The 22,359-nt window shown below is 35.0% G+C and overlaps 1 protein-coding gene across 2 annotated transcripts in view; it reads right to left on the minus strand.

Annotated features, from left to right (window-relative positions):
- LOC105463297 (anoctamin 3) overlaps positions 1–22,359 on the minus strand; it is a 485,486-nt gene that overhangs the window by 103,501 nt on the left and 359,626 nt on the right. For both annotated transcript variants that reach the window (XM_071074951.1, XM_071074952.1), the window contains 4 exons: positions 19,985–20,040; positions 15,416–15,537; positions 10,509–10,643; positions 4,635–4,731 (listed from right to left, as the gene is read on the minus strand). In XM_071074951.1, the coding sequence (XP_070931052.1) occupies positions 4,635–4,731; positions 10,509–10,643; positions 15,416–15,537; positions 19,985–20,040 (410 nt within the window). The remainder of the gene's footprint in view (positions 1–4,634; positions 4,732–10,508; positions 10,644–15,415; positions 15,538–19,984; positions 20,041–22,359) is intronic.

Consider the following 22,359-nt stretch of genomic DNA (forward strand, 5'->3'; position numbering starts at 1 on the left):
TTTGTAAACCAACATCATACAGGAAACAGTCTCTTAAGAGTGTTAGAACAGACTGTGGGGATTTAAAGGTCACCAAGAAATAATGGCTCTCCCCTGCTCTAGAAATAGCCATGCTTTTAGAAAAGTGGCAAATAAAAAACCATCCTTAGTAACAATTGTGTTGCATGAACTTGTCATGGTTTGTGTAGTATTTTCCTTTAAAGTGCTTCTCAATTTTTTTCTTATTGGGTTTGCTAACAAATCTTTCAGGCATTTTAAGTCAATAAATTTAAACATTAACAGTTTAGAAACACCTTCATGAGATCAAGTTGGAGTACATGTAATATTCTTGTAATGTGGGATTACATACATCTAATGAGAGATAAAGCTAGAAGGAGCATTAGAGAAGACTTCAGAACTTGCTCTAAGGAAGAGTACAACCATGTTTAATCATGTGTTAGATTTACCAAGCTATTACACATGGGATGTATTATGATATGGGAGATCATAGAGACAACAAGAACAGCTTGAAGTCGGTGGTTATAGCTTGAGGTGTTAAGGGCTTTATTTAGGGTGCTGACATATGAGCTGCTGAATGAAAATGGGAAAAAGAGCGAAGGAAGAGTCAAGCTTATTGTGAAATGGCTCAAGTTTAGATCACGGGTGACTGACAGGAGAATTAAGTGATAAGTAGCATTCTGTCTAATAGGATAAGAACACTTATTACATTGAAGAAACCCCAACTAAAATATTGAGAAAATTCCATAAGCGGCATAGAAGATTTTTCTAAAAGCAAAAAGAATCTTGTCCTCCATATATAATTACATATGTAATACATGGAATTATTCTATTAGAAAAACAGCTTGCCTTTATGAATGGAGGGCCCATGGCAAGCGTTATGTTCAACACTGTTAATGTGACTAGGCATAACATATAAAGAAGGTCACAAACTTAGCTTCAAAGCTTGATTTAAGTACACATTGTCCAATTTCTTTGACACCTGATTTCTCTTGAAGAGCTGAGTGTGGCTACAAATAAAAAAATGTGGGTACTGTTAAAGAGACAGCTTTCTTATTAGGCTGGAAGCTGAAAGTCTATGTTTTCTGCATTATACCTGCTGGGTCTTGCTCTAAAATTGCTTTATAGGTTCAGAAAAACATAAGGCTCTGAAAAATGCCACTTATATCCCACTAAAGTCCCTCCAGGATAAGGAGAACAAGGTGACTCCTTGGCAGATTCAACCATGTACGCAGAGCTATTACTGGAGACTTGGAGGGCAGGGAGTCAGAATTGAAGCTGGAGGTCATGCCCTTTCACTTCCTCATTCCTTAACTCTTGGGTAGGGTGAAACCTGAATAACCATTTCATTTGCTGGACCTGAGCAGAAGCTACATAAAAAATAGGTATTGATCAGACTATTCTCCACGTATCTTTTAAAAATTTGGTCCTAGAAATTAGAGTCACCTGAGGAGCTTGTTAACATAGAGAGTTTTAGGCCTCACCCTTGACCAGTTGATTCTAAATTTCAGGAAGTGGGGTCCAGAAACCTGCTTTATCACAAATGTTCTAGATGATCGGATGTATAGTCTTATACACACTCTTTTTCTTTTCAATGAAGTTTCTTGAAAAGAACAGTTTCTCTTCTGCTTCTGTTGTAACCTCAAATCAGTATACAGCCTGAGGTTCACACTGGGTATTGAGTAAATGTTAAACAAGTTTTTCTTTAAGAAAATTACTCTGAATAAGACTTAAGTTCAAGGGGTTGGGTCATTTTTTAATTATATGAAAAACAGCTTAGGACCTTCCAGCTAATTATTTTACCTTAGATGAGAATTCCTAGCATTATAGGGTTTGACAACATAGTGTCAGTGAAAATATCACGAAATTACTTAATTGCAAAAATATCCTAATTCCAATTCTTTTAAGTACTAAAATAAAAGTAGTCATGAAAAGAAACATTAATGTACTTAAATATTAATATTTATCAGATGATAGGACCAGTTATTTTCATGCAGACATATCACTGAAATTATAAAGGGGAAATTACATGTACACACGTCCTTTTCAATATAATATGGAAAATTTGATTTCCTTTTATTTGTCACAAGCAGTAATGGATTCTGTAAGGAACTGAATTGAGAACTCCCTAGATCACGTGTCCAGGTGATTTTGCTTCTAGATGATCCTAGATTTGTTGGCTTGTACCTTTGGCAAAAATCTGCTCCCTTATATCTGATTCTACCCATCGAAAAATTATGAGATATTTAAATATGAAAATTTATAGTAAAATAGATTGTTGATTTCCATCCAGTAAGGGAAGAGGAACTCTTATTTTTAAGGTATAAAACAAGTAGCTACATTTTATCTTAGAGGAACAAATAAAAGACATTTCATCCTAGTGGGTTGTATTTCTTACATTCTTCCACGAGGCAATATTCTCCTTTGCAAGCTAACTTTTCCACTTTCCTTATACAAGTTATTAAGTGAATTCTTTGTGAGTCATCCCTGTCCTTAAATGTACCTTTCTCTGTTGAGAAAAGAAGAGATGTATTTACTGCACAATGACAAAAGCACCCTAGATGTAGTGTTTCCTTGGACGGCTTCCTCACTTTATCACTCTGCCATATGTGGATATTTCTTGTCTTCAGTGTTAAAATAATGCCAGTGTGTGTTATTAGATATGTCCAAGTGAAAGAAGAAGTATCTGTATATTTTTGGCGTTTCTAGGCTGTTATATGTCTAAAATACATAGGCTAGGAGAGAGACATATGTATATACATATAACAACTCTTAACACACTTGGTTCTAGCAAAAAGTGATGAGAAAATGCTGCCTCCAAACAAGATAACCATGTTTCTAAGTCCCTATCATCTTTATGGAACATTTAAAAGAATGAAAAACTAAACATTTATTCTGAAATTAAAGTATAAACAAAACAGACTTTAACTTTACTAAGTTATGTTCTTGTAGTAAGGACATTGAGTGGCTTTGGATTTTGCACCCAGCCTTGTCAAAGTTAATTGTATGGAGATCTCCACTTCTGGAAATGATGGAGTAAGAAGGATTGATTTTATCCCTATGCTGGAAACACCCCCAAAACGCACAAAATGTATAAAACAACAGATTACAAGATGGTAGACATCAGGCAACAAAGGGCAATGAGAGACAGAAAACGAACAACATTCACTTTATTACTACTCAGATTACTGCCTTAAAGAGTTCTCAGGGTGTAGAGAAGAACGACCTAGGCAGTACCCATGAGCATGTATGCAAGGAAACCATCTGTTAAGGAAAGTGCCATTTGAGAGACTGGAGTCAGGAATAGTGCCTGGTCCCATCAGCCACTGAAACCCTCATTATGCATAGTGACTTGGGTAGCATACACAGAAAGAGCTTTAGAATTGTTAAAATTCATAAAGATTGACCACAATGAGGCTCGGTGACTACACAGAAAACTGAAATTCTCATATACCATGGGTGGGTATGTAAAAGGTACAAACACATAGGAAAGGTTTTGCTTAGCAGGGTTTTCATAGGCTAACCATATACCTACCATGTGATCTAACCAGTCTACTCCTAGATATTTACCCAAGAGAAATGATAGCATTTGTCCATACAAGGGCTTGTAGATGAATATTAATAGAAAACTTGTTTAAAATAGGTAACAATTTGAAACAATCAAAAATTTTGATAATAGGTAAAGAAATAAACGGTATAGATATTATGGAATAATGTTCAGCAATAAAAATGATCTATTGATAAATGCTACATTATGAATGAATCTCAATAAATACGCTGTGTGAAAGAAGTCAGAAGAAAATACATAAATACATGATTCGATTTACACAAGAATCTAGAAAATACAAATGTATCTATAACGATACAAAGCAGTCGGCTGCTAGAGCACAGGGGAAGGTCAGGGAGGCAGAGATTAAAAGGGCGTGAAGAAAATGTTGGAGATGATGTGTTCATTATTTTGATTATGCTAATGGTTTCACAGGTGCACGCATATAACAAAATGTATCAACTCATACACTTTAAATAGGTATATTTCATTACATGTTAATTATACTTCTATAAAACTGTTTTACAAACAAAAATAATAATGTAGAATTCAGTGTTTCTTAAACTTGGAGGAACACTGAAATCACCCAGGAAAATCTGAAATATACTGATAGCTATGTTCCAATCCCAAAGGTTCTGATTTAATTGCTCTGGGGTTGATCTGAGTTTCAGGAGTTTTAAAAGTCCTTCAGGTAATTCTAATAGGCAGCAATTTTGGGATTTTTTGAATGTTATTTCATTTTCTCTGTACCAATAGAAGTATTTTAACTTCGTAAGTTTTCATGTAACATACAAATTTAGTAAACAGCAATAGAAGTAACTGTTTCTTAAAAAGAATCTAGATATAATTACATGTGGAAGTTTATGTTTATCTACAGTGGCAAAAATCAGTTATAAAAACCAAGGGAGACAAAAATGTTCAAATAAAAGTATACTTGCTTTGTAATTACAACAGACTGACATTTTATTCAGTTGTCAATGGCACTTATGATGGTTGAAACTCTTGAGAACACTTAACTTTGACTGGAGGACTTCTTACTGCCTGCTTCTCAGTACCGCTCAGGAAGGAGAATGCGAGGGTCCACACTCACCTTGGCATAGATACAGCTGTCGTTGAGTCTCTGCAGGGAGCAGTTCTTGTCACAGAGAGGGCACATAAAGACTTCAGTGGCTTTACAAATTTCTTGGCTTGAGAAAAAAAAAGAAAAAAAACCCATTAAAACATAGCATGAAACTGTGACTAGAAATTCACTTCGCCCCTGCAGCAAATCCTGTTGGAAGCAGCAAGGCAGAGAGGAAAAGGAGAAGCAATGGGAATAGTGGGGAGTGGTGGGCACTGTGGTGTGACTCCAACTCAAACACTTCAAGTATTGGTGATGCGAAAGTTTTGGTTTGCTTCTTTAATTTTAGAAAATGTTGTCAAGATAATTATAATGATAACAGGCCATATTTTACACTTGTGTGATATCTGGTGAAACTCTGTCTACAATGACACTTTTATACATGATTTCATGGCACTCAGGATAATCTTGTGAGGTATATATAACTCCAATGGAGTTTTAGCCAAACTCCCAGGCTTGGAAGTGGCTGAGCTGGAATCAAACCTATTTGGATTTCTCAAGTCTGGTGATCATACAATTTATAACACCCACTGCAGTACATATTGTTGGTGCAGAATGTTCATCGGAGATTAAAATAGTTGCTTTTTTATGTTTGTTTATTGGGGTCTTTTGCATCGTCTTGACATACACTGTCACAATGACATGCCATAGTTTATATTTATATAAATATGTTCTCTATTAGAATGTAACTTTATGACACATCTCTTCAGTTTTATGTCCACTGCCTTTAAAACAATCTCAGCATATATTTTAGATGACTTTGTGATAGCGCTAACACATCAGTAACCATTTCCGAAAAGCCTCAAAGACTCACAGTTCTCAGCAACTTATTTGCAGGACGCTTTATGCGCTTTCCTCTCATATATGGCCCTTTCCCATTTAGTATCCCCTGAATTAACTGTCTTTAAATCTTCTCTAGAAATGTTGAGAGGAATTTAAAGGCTTTAGAAAATGTGTCTGGATTCAACCCTTAACACAAGTTTAATTAGCAATGTTTACAGCAAGATTTCTTGTTTTTACACATTTGTACTTGAACTAAAAAAAAAGAATGCATATGCATTTCAATGTGTATTTCAAGTATGGGAGGTATATAATCTCAAGCCAAAGTGGGGATCAATAGTTAAGTAATAATACCACATAGTGACATAATGCTTTACAGTGGGCAAGATGAATTTATGTTTGTCAAATTGTTTAGTCTTTACTCCAATCTCGGGTAACGGCAATTATCTCCAGTAAAAAGAGAAAAACAATGTTCAATTTAAGGAACTTGCTCAAGGTTATAGAGCTAGCTAGAGGTACCTCAAGGACCCCAAGCTTAAGTTTTCTGATTGTAGATCCAGTTCTCCATCAACTATATCTAAAAGAGAGATAAAGTTTGCTTCATAGTTTAAGGGAACTTTTCTATCAAGTAATAATTTATTAATGATCACAATGATGAAATGGGTCTTACATATACTATAGCTCTTCTACTTTCACACTCATCATCTTACTAGTAATCAGGATGTCTACAGAAGGTAGGAGAAAGCAGGTAAAATACACATATTAAAAACCAAAAAGAAAGAGAAGACTGTATCTCCTCTTGTGTCAATACCAGTAATTTGTAGGAATAAGAACTATTAACACACTTCGTGAAAAAAAAAAATTGAAATGAGCTTTTTAACATAATTCATTGTTTCACAAATGATACAATTTGTCCTGCTTTAGAATCTTATACTAAAAAGGTATTGAAGTTTGTTTATATGACATAATCTTTCTCAATTTCCAAATGGGGTCAATCAAAAGCTCAGATTTATTGAAGCACCAAGTCTAGAATTCCAGAATCTTTTTACTGTAGAATCATTACATTCATTTTCTGAGTCACTGAAAGCTCAACTTGATACATGATACACAAAAAACATCACACAACTTTTGACATTTTTTAGTCTAAAATATTTAAGAGTATCACAAGTTTCTTTGACTTTGCTTAACCACTAGAGGAAGGGAGAGTTCCCATCATGAGTGTTTCTTAATTTCTTCTGCAGTGCTTGACAATCTAAACAATCACTCAAACTGTGGTTTTCTTTTGTTTTGTATTTATTGCTACATATACACATCAAGTGTGATTCCAAAGAAATCATCGTTACTACCAATTAAAGATAAAAGTAGAGAGAAATTTTCCATATTGGGGTGGATGTTTGGACCCACTCACTTGAGGGTCCTCATGCTTCCTTATAATCCAGCTAACATGATAAAGAATGGAAGATAAAATATTTGCTTTATGGTACACTTTTTTTGAGAAAAGTGTGAAACTAGGTTTAAGGAAAACCAGTAGGGCATCATGGATAAATCATTGCTTTTAAAATCATACATAATCATCAGAGAAATGCAAATCAAAACTACAATAAAAAAATCACCTCACACCTGTTAGGATTGCTACTATTCCTTAAAAAAAACAAAAAAAAAAGTAAGTATTGGTGAGAATGTGGGGAAATTGTAATCCTGCACACTGCTGGTAGAAATCTAAAATGGTCCACTGCTATGAAAAACAGTAGGGAGGTTTCTCAAAAAATCAAAAATAGAACTACCATATGATTCAGCAATCCCACTTCTGGATACATATCCAAAAGAAATGAAATCATGATCTGGAAGAGCTGTCTGCACTCCCACATTTATTTCAGAATTATTAAAAATATCCAAGATATGGAAACAACCCAAATGTTTATTGACTGATGAATGAAGAAAGAGAATGTGGTATATATGTATAATGGAATATTATTTGGTCTTAGAAAAGAAGGAAATCCTGCCATATGTGATAACATGGATAAACCTAGAAGAAATTATGCTAAGTGAATTAAGCCAATCACAGAATAACCAATACTGAATAATTCAACTTATATGAGGTATATAAAATAGTCAAACTTACAAAAAACAGAGTTAAAATGGTGGTTGCCATTGGCTAGGGGAAGGAGGGAAGGGAGGGTAAAATGGACAAAAAGTTTCAGTTATATAAGATGAATAAATTCCAGAGAACTTCTGTATGACATTGTGCCTGTGGTCAATAATACTGTCTTGTGCACTTAAAAATTTATTAAGAGGCTAGATCTCACACTGTGTTCTCATCACCAATAAACACTTATTAATAATCAATTGATAATTGAATATAAATTAATAAAACATTAATTGATGGTATTAATTTATTTCTGTAATTAATTATATATTAATCATAATCCTATAGTTGTTAATACTATTGACAATTTTAAAAATCAGAAATACGTTTGAAACTTAGTTGACCACTTACTAGATATAGTCCCTGACCAAGTCACTTTTTTTTAGGGGATCAATTTATTCATCTTATATGAGGATATCTAACTGGGATATTAGATTAAAAATATTTACAATGTACTTTACACATTGCAGGCACTTGATAAATGAAAGAAACTTATTGCTAAGCACAGTGTCAAGAGAGGGCTCGGAAATCCTCTAAGAAGCAAAGACTCTTAAAAATCTGGTCAATATTGAGAACCACATTCATTTCTTGGTGAGTTCTGATGCTGAAAAGGCAAGAACAGACCAGACAGTTGGGGCTTCAGGTCTGTTTCCTGGTTCCTGAAACCTAGGGCCTAAAAACCAGGCCACACGTATCTGTGCCTGTTCATTTTCAAATTCCTGTATCTTTTCCCAGGCACAGATATGGCCATATTTCACCATGTAAGACCAGTGTATACATGTAAATATATACACGTATGTATATACAGTCATCTAAAACCTGATTGTTATATACTTCTATAATTAAGTGTAAGGCAATTAAGAAACATGATCTTAATTTAGTTGGACCTAATTGGTAGAAACATAATCAATAGAGCCACATCTGCAGCTTTGGAACGTTTTTCTACCCTGCAACAAGTGAAAAAGAGCTTAATAAAATTATACTAACATAAGTCAACACAAAATAGAAGATTGCTCTCCTTCCCCCACCCACCATGATAACACCTACAACTCAACCATGTCTGACACCTTGAATGGAAAATTTCAGTCCCCAAATTTTCAGTCAAGATATTCAGTGCTGCTTATCTTGGTTTAGAATAGAAAGTCTGACAGGATCTTAATTATAGTGTGACAGAAGTGGGAGTAATATAATACCATACAGCACTGAAGAAAAGAGTTTGCTAATGCCTTTTAGAACACTCCTTGTACTAAAGGTTAAAGAATAATTATCTCATACAAAAAGAGCCTAATTTACTCCATTGGTATATAAATCAATAGAAACAGCAAATCTATTCCCTTCATTCCTCTTTGTTCATTTTCAGCTTTGTAGTGGTGGAGCTGAGAAGTCTATATCATATGCTAACATTTTGTTAATATGTTCTCCACAGGACCAACTTGAAGAATCATTTTACATATTTTAAAACATTTTAAAATGGTTTACTTTTTTTTCCAATTCACTGTAACTCTAAACCACAACCTTTCTTCGGAGCCCCAGATGTTACTGATACAACAGAATATGGGCAAATGCCCAAAAGGAGGATGGATGTTTCCAGTGGGCAGAAGTTTGTTCAGGAAGATGCTACCTTGCAGGATGGTAATGAGTTTGCAAAACCCTGAAATTAACCCATGGCTAGATGAAATGGGTTTGAGCAGTAGGTGTTTCTTTGTTTTCATGTTATTTAGCTTTCGGCATTCATGAAGAACAAGGGGACTTTGAGATATCAAATCAAGCAATTTGATTACTGAATAAGATTTAATTATTGGACAATAAAGCTGTTTCATTTTTAAGCATAATTGCTGTACATATACATACATATACATATTATATTAAGGAAAATTCAGGGAAATTAATTTTTATGATCTCATGAAGAATATAATCTTAACATTAACTGTCATGTTCAGTATCTGGTAGCAAGGCCATGGTTAAAAGATGGATCAAAAGAGAAGAACGTGTTGAGCTTTGAAAGAAGGGGGAGAGATATTTTTCAGATTTTGAATTTTACCTTACAAAGTTAAAGTTGATAATATACTTGTGATTGAAATAGAAAATGCTGTTAAGATTATTTAATGTTAGGGTGACTCTCGTCCTTGCTGAATAATAATGTACTGTTCCTATTTCCAAATCTCAAGTCACTTCAACTTTAATAGAAGCATCACTATTTTGATATATGTTTGACTTTTGTCAAACCTGATTTCACTACAATCTCCATATCTTAAGTGTATGCTAAATAAAATTTATAAATATTTGTTCCTCCAGAGAGTAATAATAAAGTAGAAAGTATGTTATGATCTGTCATGTACTCAGGAGAGTCGAGGAGGTTGCTTAGAGCAGAATTTATGTGGTATAATTGTTTTGTTTAGACATCTTTAAGTCTATTAGGTTCCCTCATGTGCAAAAAGATCTATGCATCTCCAAGGGTGGTAGTGAAGGTTATAGCAAATGAAACAAGGTATTTGGAAGGACTTTGTAAATTATAAATTGAAATTATAAATTATAGCTATTATAATGATTTGAATGAATACATCGAGAGGGCCTTCTAGACTAACAAATACTATGCAAATGTAAATCACACAAAACTCAAATTTTTGAATTATGTGGTATATACTGGAAAGAAGAATTTTACGTAAACATTCTTGGAAATTACTCAAGATAGTTTGCATATAAAAGTATTAAAATGACATTTTGTAATAGTGTTCCTTTCCTACCCAAAAAAAAAACAAAACAAAACAAAACAAAAAAAACACCAAGAAACAGAAATAGCAAATAAATTAAATTGTATTATCATCAACCATTTGTTTTTTATAGTCAGCATTATCGTTAAACTTTTGCCCACTCAGAAGACAGGCCAAATATTTTTAATAGGTCTCTTAATAGCCTACCTTACTTGACTTTTATTCATTGTAAATAATCCATAGAAGAAAACGCACAAACCAACAATTGCTGCAGGAATCAACATTCCAGTATACCATCCCAGCCAAGCAAAGTATAGTCCAATCTTCTCACCAAAGTATAGCCTGCATGAGAAAGCAAATCCTTAGACTGAGTTAAGGCAATATAAGCAATATTACAACTATTGATGCCACACCTAGTCAGAATTTCAGACGGAAACTTGAGGCTACACTCGGTTCCTCCTCAGCTCCATCTACAGTATCTAATACTCCTGCTTGTTAATTAATCCAATAATGGCAATATTGTTTATTTTTAAACCTTTTCAATATAGGGGCAATTCTGTCACATGTCTTTATGTATATGCCATACTTCTCAACATGGCTCATAAACCTTGCTTTTCTCCATCTTCCTACTAGCATCCCTTTTCATTTTTCACATCACAGAGCTGCTCTAAACCATATAGCTTTCATGAAAATTGGAAAAAGGTGTCCCCTCTAGGTGGGTGCTGAGAGAGCAGGTTAGATTTCCCTTTTCATCTGCACCCTTCACCAGACACCCTTAGGCTAGACACAGTGTGCACCATTATGTCACATCTTCCTCAACAAAGCTCAACTCTGCAGTTTCCAAAGCACGCAGGACTTACCCTGGTTAATGCTGTCCCTAAACTTACAAAAATGTATGGCAATTACCGGTCATTCTTCCATTCCTTTTCCTCCTTATACGATTGTAAGCTGCTGAAAGGTAGACCTGTGTGTTGCTTCACTAGTAACCATCACAGGAAGTACTGAAGGACGCTAAGAGAGTTAATGCATTTAATTCCCCTCTAGCTGATGAATATCATTTAAATTGAAATGGCAGAGAAATAACACAGTTCTAATAACTACTCAGTTGCTCTTTCTTCACCTAACCCACTGTCGGTATTAAAGGCCTGGTTAAAAATGATAATTTCCTGACTTCTTTACCACTGTTTGGTCTCCATCTTCTAAAGACGGTTACTTAACACACACAGTTTTGTTCCTGCAACAAAGATGGGCACTTCAAAGTTGATTTGGGAATATTGCACGGAGCAGTGATTCTTGCTAAGAAGAAAATTCTCTTGTCATATTTCCTTAACAAGTCTTCTCTTTCTGAAAACTATTCTCTTTCTGCTTCATTCTCTGTGTTGTGCCAATTAAATCTTTTGCATATTCTACTGCGTGTAGACCTGGAATAATCATCCGTCAAGCATCACTTCTCCGTATTTTTCCATTTTATTTTTCTCTCCTAGGAAACACAGATCAATAGAAAATTCACTTCTTATACAATAATAACATTCTACTTTGAGATGGAAACTTATTATATTAACAGGTATTGAAAAAAAAATTGTTTGCTTGAACAAGTGTTCCTCTGTGGGGTGGAGCAAAGTTTTTAGCACATGTTACTAACACAGTAGAGGACCTTTATAATTTTGATGACAGAGGACTGCACAGACAAATCAGTGGATATAGACAGTATCATCTATATCAGTATGATATAGATAGATATTTTAAATTACACATTGTTAAAGATTAAGAGAAGCAACAATATTATTTGGTGAAGTATAGTCACCTAAGTAAAAGTAGATTTCAGATCTGTGTCAGGAGAAGAAGGAGCTGGTGCCATGTAAAAGAGGCTAATGAAAAAACGTCCTTGCCTTAGAGCGCTGGTACTCACAATCTTCTATGATTCCTGTGTTCCAAACAGAGCAAGGAGGAAGACGGAGGAAGTGGGGGCTGCTATTGGGTAACTACCCATCACACAACCACAGCTCTCTTTTTATCTGTTTTTTTTTTTTAATATTTCTGCCCTGTGTCATATTTCATTCAATGATACAATTCCACTGCTGAAATAATTTCTATCATAAAATGAAACAATGTGGAAATCTATGCTTTTAGAATTGTTTCCTTTAGTGACATTGTTTTTAAATACAAATGCCTCCAATGCCTATTGTGAAATATTTTTTAAAATTGCCATACAAGAATTTTGCTACGCAAATTTTATAACTGATGATTTTGAATATGTGCTCTTTGTAGTTTCAAATATTTTTCATGGAAAAACAGATTGCAACTAAAATAGGACTTAGCTATAAAACGTTTAAATTTATTTTTAAAATGGGAAAAACCATGGACACATGTCCAGAAATGGTTATTTATATAAAAAAGGAATTGCCTGTATCTGACTTTCCATCCTAAGGAACTACTTTATTCAGCATGAGACAATACAGGCTGTGCCTATGAGTCTCCATTATCCATAACCAAAGAGTATAAAGAAATTCAACTTTGAACACCCTCTTTCTCTCACTACAGATAGGAAGCAACACAGTAAGAGATGCATGCCCTCAAAAGTGTGTGGTTTTAAGAACAACTTACTCAAAATAAGTAGTCACAAATCTTAAGATAATTTTTCTGCTGGTTGTAGAAAAATGGGCCTTGTAGAAAATGCTATGCATAAATAGTTTACTATCAATGTTTGCCTCATTACCATCTAAATTTTGGTAACACAAGTTAAGTTCCTAAGGGGTAAAAACATGTTCAACTGCCCTCTATACTCTTTTATAAACTTTCTCTTGGGTGAGTATTACACCACACACTCCTTCCCTTAGCCAATTAAAGACAGAAATATAATCTTTTTAAGAAAAAATATCCTCCTATGTCAACAACCAAAGAAGTGGTAATAGTGGCTGAATACATCTATTTACTGAAAATAAAGGCTGCTTGCTGGAATTATCTGAAGAAGCAAGAGTAATGTCTTCTATAGATGAGAACTTATACTTTCTGTTTATTTTTTGTCAACAAAAATTGTATATATTTATTGCATGCATGATATTTTGAAATATGCATATAGTTTTGAAGGACTAAATGAAGCTAATTAACATACACATTACCTCACATATTTATTCTTACTATATAGTAAGAACATTTAAAATGTACTCAGCAATTTTCAACCATAAAATACATTATTATTAACTATAGTCACCATGTTGTACAACAGATCTCTGGAACTTATTCTTCCTATCTAAATTCATTTTTGTATCCTTTGACCAACTTCTCCCCAATTTCTGCCTTCTCCCCACCCCAGCCTTTGGTAACTACTATTCTACTCTCTGCTTCTATGAGTTCAACTTTTTTAGATTCTACCCATACATGAGATTATGTAGTATTTGTATTTCGGTGGCTTATAAAGAAAATATGGTATATATACACAATGAAAAACTACTTAACCTTAAAAAGGAGAAGATCCTGTCATTCGCAATAACATGGATAAGACTGGAGGACATTATCTTAAGTGAAATAAGCTAAGTAAATGTAATTATTGACACTAGAATGCATGCTTGCAAATCCTAACTTCATTTTAATTCCTAATAGATATAGCTTTGTGAACAAGCACATTTCACTGGGTTCACAATATCTAAAATAATTCTCCCGTCTGCATAAAATAAAATCTGAGAATTTCTTGTGGTCATCAAACTAAAAAATAAAACATCTTGGTTCTGAATATGCCCGAATACTTAATGTTTGAAATTAAAAGCGTTTGGTGGTGGATGTTTATCCTCTGTATCTCCAGATCTGCATTCTACTTTTTTTCCTTTCATTATAGGCACTAAGGGGTCTACCTCTATGCACTCTATAAGCTTTGTTCCTTCCCATTTTCTTCTGGCTTCCTGATGGGCTTGTTGACTGACTGAATGTGCTAGCAGGAGATCAGAGGGCAATATAAAAGAGATGGGGTTTATCATCCTGGTTTCCTCTTTCTTGGGCCATGGTTTGGCCATGGCTGCTTTCTTCCTAAGGTCAAATTTTGGGTATAAATTTTGACTGGTTCTGCCAAATATTTTCTCCCCCTGTCCCTTCAAGATCTAGGTTTGATAGCAACTTCCAGCTGTGCTAGTCCGTGGGAGCTTCCTCATCTGTCACTCTTTCCCTTGACTCTGGCTTATGCTTCTGTATATAGTTCTTTTATTAAATTCTCTACAAGTACCCCTTTCCTTGTCCACCTGTTTTATGCTGGGGGCACTGACTGATTCAGCTGTGATTTATTCTTGATGTTTATACTTCATAAACAGCTTAAAATATTAACATATATAATAATATAAATGGTCCTTTTCTTTCATTCTATAAATATTTATAGTTAACCACAGACTTAACATCTTGTTAATACAGATTTCATGATTTCCAAAAATAAAAAACAAATTATCCTCCATCAACATAAATGATATAAATCATGAATACAACAATATTTCAAGACTAATTCAAGTTGAAGGCAGTTACTTACTAGAATATGCATCCTGAAGTAGAGTAGATCTTTAATGAACAATAAATATATACAAACATGTGAAACACGTGTTAGTCATTTTTCTCTTTGCTCTTAGATCCACTTTCTGGCTTGCTTGCTTTCTTTTTTTTTGATTTGGACATTTTAGTCAGGTTTTACTCTAAATTACTTCTGGTTAAGTTGAGTCAGGAGGTGTTACTTCTGGTGAGTTGATCACTCAAAGGTAGAAGGAAGCGATAAGCCAGGACCATTTTCCCTCTCTATGCCCCCTCCATGGCTCCACCCTCCCCGTCACTTTCACCTCTCTACTGGAAGCCCTAGCAATGGTACATAAGTATTGGGCTCTGATAATATATGTTTATTCCAATTTCTCTCCACCCTTAAGGGGTTAGTAATTTTTTGCTGTTGCTAATCCCTTAGACACCTTGCAAAGCCTGTTTGATTTCTCAGCTCTCCCATCCCCTGTATAACCAATTACCTACAGTGAGACTCTTCTAGTGAAAAACCTTATAGCGGTTGCTTTTTTTGTAGACTGCAAATTCCAAGTCTTAGACAATGACAACCAAACAGCATACTTTGCTTTTCATTATTGTTCCACTTGCAATACCTGATTAAATCCAGAGGCTGATGCTTATACCACATTCCCCAGCGTGCCCAGCGCTCATATAATAGATGTCTGTTATTCTGAGGTCCATGGGTTTTAATCGGCTGGCTACTTTTGTAGGCTCCCTGCAACAGATAAAGTAAGATACATTTGGATCTATTTTTTAGTGAAATTTGAACTGAATGAAAACTGTATTTTCCCTCACAGAATAATTTAAAAACTTATTGAAAGCTTCAGAAATGATAAATTAAGCCCATCGCTGAAATGATGTGATAGATGCCTTTACATATCTTTCATTAAAAATAGTCTGACAGTTACTTTAAAAATCTTCTATTAAATTAGTTAAAAAGTACAATGGAACCCATTAGCTTAAAGTAAAGTAGGTGCTAGGCTTTACTGTTTGGAATTTAAGGTCTTTTAATAAACACAATATCTTTACCATCACTGAGAGAAATTGTGATAATCTGTAGTTCAGAATTTAAGGGCATTATTTTGTTTAAGAAGTGATGCAATACCAGGAAATGTTTCTTCCATTTTTACAAGCTGAGGAAGACAGTAAGTGTTCATTCAAAATATATAAGACGCCTCAGCCACCAGTGCTAGTCAGATTTTTTTTTCTCTCTTTTTTTAAATTATTATTTAAGTTCTGGGATACATGTGCAGAACGTGCAGGTTTGTTACATAGGTATACACGTCATGGTGGTTTGCTGCACCCTTCAACCCATCATCTGCACTAGGTATTTCTCCTAATGCTATCCCTCCCCTAGCTTCCCACTCCCCAACAGGCCCCAGTGTGTGATGTTCCCCTCCCTGTGTCCATGTGTTCTCATTGTTCAATTCCCAGTCATGAGTGAGAACATAGGGTGTTTGGTTTTCTATTCCTGTGTTAGTTTGCTGAGAATGATGGTTACTAGCTTCATCCATGTCCCTGCAAAGAACATGAACTCATCCTTTTTTATGGTTGCATAGTATTCCATGGTGTATATGTGTCACATTGTCTTTATCCAGTCTATCATTGATGGGTACTTGGACTGGTGCCAAGTCTTTGCTATGGTGAATATTGCTGCAATAAACGTATGTGTGCATGTGTCTTTATAGTAGAATGATTTATAATCCTTTGGGTATATACCCAGTAATAGGATTGCTGGGTCAAATGATATTTCTGGTTCTAGATCCTTGAAGGATCGCCACACTGTCTTCCACAATGGTTGAACTAATTTACACTCCCACCAACAATGTAAAGGCATTCCTGTTTCTCCACATCCTCTCCAGCATCTGTTGTTTCCTGGTTTTTTAATGATCACCATTCTAACTGCCATGAAATGGCACCTCACTGTGGTTTTGATTTGCATTTCTCTAATGACCAGTGATGATGAGTTTTTTTTCATATGTTTGTTGGCCCCATAAATGTCTTCTTTTGAGAAGTGTCTGTTCGTATCTTTTGCCCACTTTTTGATGGAGTTTCTTTTTTTTTTTTTTTCTTATAAATTTGTTTTAAGTTCCTTGTAGATTCTGGATATTAGCCCATATGGATAGACTGCAAAAATTTTCACTCATTCTGTATGTTGCCTGTTCACTCTGATGATAGTTTCTTTTGCTGTGCAGAAGCTCTTTAGTTCCATTAGATCCCATTTTTCAATTTTGGCTTTTGTGACCATGTTTCATCAATACCTAGTTTACTGAGAGTTGTTAGCATGATGGGGTGTTGAATTTTATCGAAGGACTTTTCTGCATCTATTGAGTTAATCATGTGGTTTTTGTCATTGGTTCCGTTTATATGATGGATTACGTTTATTGATTTGCATATGTTGAACCAGCCTTGCAACCCAGGAATGAAGCCGGCTAGTCAGATTTTTAAAGTGGCAGTATCTTTAAAATTTATTTCCGATAAGATATTCCAAAAATTGAAGGATTTTTTTTTCAATTCTTTATATGCTCTTTCAAAAATCTGTCATGTGTGTCGCAATTTTGGAACTGCAGATTATATAATATGCCTTATAGAGAAGAGTGTTCCCTAAAGGTTGAACTTCTCTGCTTTTATTATATAAAAAGAGGACAATATATGTGGTGAACTAAAATGTGAGATACAAGATATGACAGTCTTTCTCCTCACTCCAATGTATGGCTCTATCTTTATGAAAGTTTGACAAAAATTTAAAGCAAGTGGAGTTATGCCTCAGTTTTCTCACCTAGATGATAGAAGTAATAATAATATTACCCAGTATAGAGGGGTTTTACAAGAGTCAACTTAGTACCTATAAAGTGCCTGGCACATGGAAAGTATACAATTAATGAGAGTTATTTTATGCATTTGATACATTGTGACTCTTGAAAAGTGCAAAGCTCATCAGAATATTCCTTGACAACCAGGACGGTGAGCTCCTATAAGGAAAGAAGACACCAAGAGTCATGGCTCACAGGTGCCTCAAGGTTGCCATGAGAGACATGTGGATGCCACTCCTGGCTCCCTGATGAAATAGACACATTAATTTGGGAAGAAATGAAGTACCATTTAAGTGCAGGCCCCAAATTGTCTTCCCTAAGCTAGCTCAAGGTGTTTAAAGCCCAAAAATTAAAAGGCTTTTTGGGTTTCAGATGCTAAACTTTAGAATATGTAGGGTATCTTTTTCTTAACTCTGCTCTATAACCTCAATCAGCTACATCATTCTGGCTTGATAGTGACATGCAGTGGGCTGCAAGAGAAAACTGACCAAAGTGATTACTCTTGCTCACTCACGTACTTTCACGCCTTTCTGAAGTATTGTGTACACTCAGTGGTCTCTGCCACCCCATGATTGGCCCCCTCTGACCTACACACATTTTCTCTCTTTCCACTATTCATCATTCATAGGATTATAAATTCTATCAATATCTTGGACGAATTCTTGTGTGTGTGTATTTCTCTCGTTCCCTTTATTTTGCCTTTTCATACCAAACTCCACAAGACATTTCTTCTTCTTCCCTCTAGCCACTGTCCTTTTTGTAAGTAAAAAACAAACCTCAACTACAGGTAAAAATAAGAGATTGGCACTTGTCTCTTGCATTAAGGAAAAAGAAAAAAGGAAGCCTAGAATTGTGAACTATCCTTAATCAAATTACAGTCAATGCCATTGACTCCATTTTCTTCCTAATAAGCCTTATTTTCCTTACCTCAAGTAGTAGCATTTAAAATCAACAGAAAATTCCTGAGCCCATTTTATGGACCTTCTAATTTACTTTCTTGTATTTCAACAACATTGTTTTCCATTCTTTTCATGTATTTATTCCATATATTAATATTTCATCCAAATTACAAACACAAGTGGGGAGATGATAATTACTTATAACTTATTTATAAAAGTCCCAAATTTCACATAAAAAAACTGTCAAATGAACTTTCAGAATGCAGCCTAATTATGTAGAGAAAATTACCTAAATAGAGAACAAATTAAACCTTCTTTGCTACAGAGGTTCTCCTTGGGCCTTAAGTTTGCCATTCTGAACACTTTACCGTTTATTATGTGCTATTTGATATAGTGTTTAATTTCTCTAAGCTTTGTTTCTTCAGCTGTAAAATAAGAATAATAAAATTTACCCCTCCAGGGTTATGTTCAGAATAATGGGAAAATACATGTACAAGGCCTGGCACATTAAATACACAAACATATTTCCTGTTATTATTTCTATTCTGACTATAAGTATGTATACCATAATGAATATAAACATTGGAGATTGGCTTCTGGTGCTCAAAACTGTGCCTTTGATATCTAACCTTTCCGTACCTCAATTACCTATATAAAAAACAGAGCTAATATTATCGTATATCTCAAAGGGCTGCTGCAAGGATTAAATGAGACAATCCGTATAAAACATTTACGTCACTGCCAATAGCAAGCACTCAATACATTTTATCTACTATTGGTCATACCAGACTGCAAATTCCTCAGCCTTGTATTATGTACTGAAGTCCTCAGTCATAAATTTATAAATAGAAATGTGATAGCCTTTGAAAGTTCAGAAGTGAAACCTGTAAAGACCCCACTCTTACCTTAAAACATGAAATTGCCTTAAAGAAAGAGGTCAGGAAATAAAAGTTGGCTCAGATATCATTTACAGTGGACAGGGCCCACTGCAGCTTAGAGCAGGCATTTCTATTTAAAACTTGTAGGGAGGTAATCATCTGGCAAATAATTGAGTAGGCAGTTGGCTATAGGTTTTTGTGGTGGGACTTTAGATTTTGAAGTATACCAAAGTAGTAGGCACAAACCGGGAAACTTCTCTATTTGGAATAGTGCGGATCCCAAGTCGGATCATGCTTGGAACTCTATACTGGAGCAGAAGGCAGCAGCTATAGTGTCCAGGAGTGTTTCCGCTAAGGCTGGGATTCCCAGTATGGGGCAAATCGCAGACAGGCTTTGAGGCAGAGGAGCCAGTGTACAGTCGCAAAATTACCATGGGGAGACAGAAGGCCCATGGCTACTTGCAGACTGAATCTTCCTGGGAGTGGACAGCTAGACTCAAATGAAAACAACAGGACGAAACATTGAGCATGAAAACCTTGTTTATAAAGTGGAAACTGTATTTCAAGATTACCTCATGTGGTGGAAACGCTGCTATGTATGAGCCATTGTTTATAAGTTTACGGATACCTGCAAAGAGAAGAAAAGGACAGTTCTTGAGTTAGCTTCAATGAAGCATTTCCTCTGAAGCAACACAAATATACAGGGGACAATGAATTAATTAAAAAGTTTAAGATAACCCAAATGACTTCCATAGCCACATCACCTATGAGGACAGTGCGATTGTGAAAGAAACTGATACTGCGTCTAGTTATGTCCTTATGATATTAGTAAATGAAGATTTGCAAGTTGTCACATGGTTTTACTTTACCATATCATAAAATATTGGGCATTTAACCCACTTATTTAGGATCATGTGACCCAGAAGCAACTTTTTGTTTTTCTCCAAATAACAAAGTTTGGTCAAGAAAGAAGACAAATTCTATATTCCACCCCATCCCTGTCCCCTACCAAAACAAAACAAAACAAAACAAAACAAAAGACCTCAAAATGATATTGGTATTGAGAAATATTTAATTTTATAATATCAAACCAAAAAGACACAAATAGCAATATGAGACACTTATTAAAATCTCCTCCCTCTCAATGAGGGTAGAGCGACATGGACACTCTCATATATTCCTGGTAAGAACCGATACCGAGTGAGCAACTATTGTTGCAATATTATTTATATCAGTAAAGAATTAGAAATAATTACATATCCCAAACTGATAAATCATTTAATTTTTATAGTACAATCAATCATAATAGGTACTTAGTAAATAACAATGATTTGATAAATTTTATTATGGAATATTGTACAGCTTTTTATAATAATGTTTTCAAAGAGCAATTAAGGGCTTGAGAAAATATTCATAATGGTAATTTTTTTTTTTTTTTTTTTTTTTGAGACGGAGTCTCACGCTGTTGCCCAGGCTGGAGTGCAGTGGTGCGATCTCGGCTCACTGCAAGCTCCGCCTGCCGGGTTCCCGCCATTCTCCTGCCTCAGCCTCCTGAGTAGCTGGGACTACAGGCGCCCGCCACCGCGCCCGGCTAATTTTTTGTATTTTTTTAGTAGAGACGGGGTTTCACTGTGGTCTCGATCTCCTGACCTTGTGATCCGCCCGCCTCGGCCTCCCAAAGTGCTGGGATTACAGGCTTGAGCCACCGCGCCCGGCCCATAATGGTAATTTTTTTAAAATCTGAAAATTATAAATGCTAAAACATCTAATTTATATGTACATATATATACACACACACATATACACAAACATAAATATATACACATATATATAAACTTAAAAATGTATAAGTGAGAATTGCAGTTAGGAATAATTTTAATTATTCTGTATTTACTACAAAGGGAACGATGCCCTTATCATTATTTATAATTTCATAATTATTTAAAAAAAATACAAAAGAGTATAGTACTAACATTTAGACACATTTTCAATTTATATTCTGGATTTCATTATTTTCAGTTCCTTTTTTTTTTTTTTTCTTTTTTGAGACAGGGTCTTACTCTGTTGCCCAGGCTGGAGTGCAATGGTGTGATCTCGGCTCACTGCAACCTCCACCTCCCGGGTTCAAGTGATTCTCTTGCCTCAGTCTCCCTAGTAGCTGGAATTACAGTCACCTACCATTGCGCCTGGCTAATTTTTGTATTTTTAGTAGAGACGAGGTTTCACCATGTTGGCCAGGCTGGTCTTGAACTCCTGACCTCAGGTGATCCACCCATCTCGGCCTTCCAAAGTGCTGGGATTACAGGCTTGAGCCACCGTACCCAGCCTATTTTTAGTGCCTTAAATTACTTACTAAATTTATTTCTTTAGTTTTGGTGAAGTTTAGGCATGTGAGTTAACTGTTTTGAATGCTCAGTAATAAGTAAATTATTAATCAGAAGAACAACAGAGTCTGAAGGTTTTTCTTTAAAAAGTGGCTGTCTTGAAACATTGTGTATTTTACTCATATAGTACTCAATTTTAATAAAATCAGTAGAGACTGGTACAAGTTTTTGCTGGCTACCAACTTTGTATTTTCAAGGCTTTTAAGATGTGACTAACATTTGATCCCTTCAAGCATCTTTTATTTGTCACCTTTATAATTAAAAGTATATCTTGTTTGTTACCTGCTGCTTTCTGCTCAGCTCTATGTAAATTTTGCAATTTTATTTACTTTTTCTAAGTGAAACATTCTCAAGTTTCTTTTGTATTATACATGTTGTACTATACTGCTAAACATTTAAACAACAAAGAAATTTCAAAAATTAAAATTAGCTATTATTTCACCTTCCACAGGTAACCTCTAAAAAGTTTCTTACATATTCTTCTAGGGTTTTTGTCTTTTTATGTACATAGGTTTAAGAAATGAAATTATATGAGATGTATAGTTTGTGGATATCTTTTGGAG

This window comes from Macaca nemestrina, chromosome 12 (genome assembly GCF_043159975.1).
Source record: "Macaca nemestrina isolate mMacNem1 chromosome 12, mMacNem.hap1, whole genome shotgun sequence".
Taxonomy (NCBI): domain Eukaryota; kingdom Metazoa; phylum Chordata; class Mammalia; order Primates; family Cercopithecidae; genus Macaca; species Macaca nemestrina.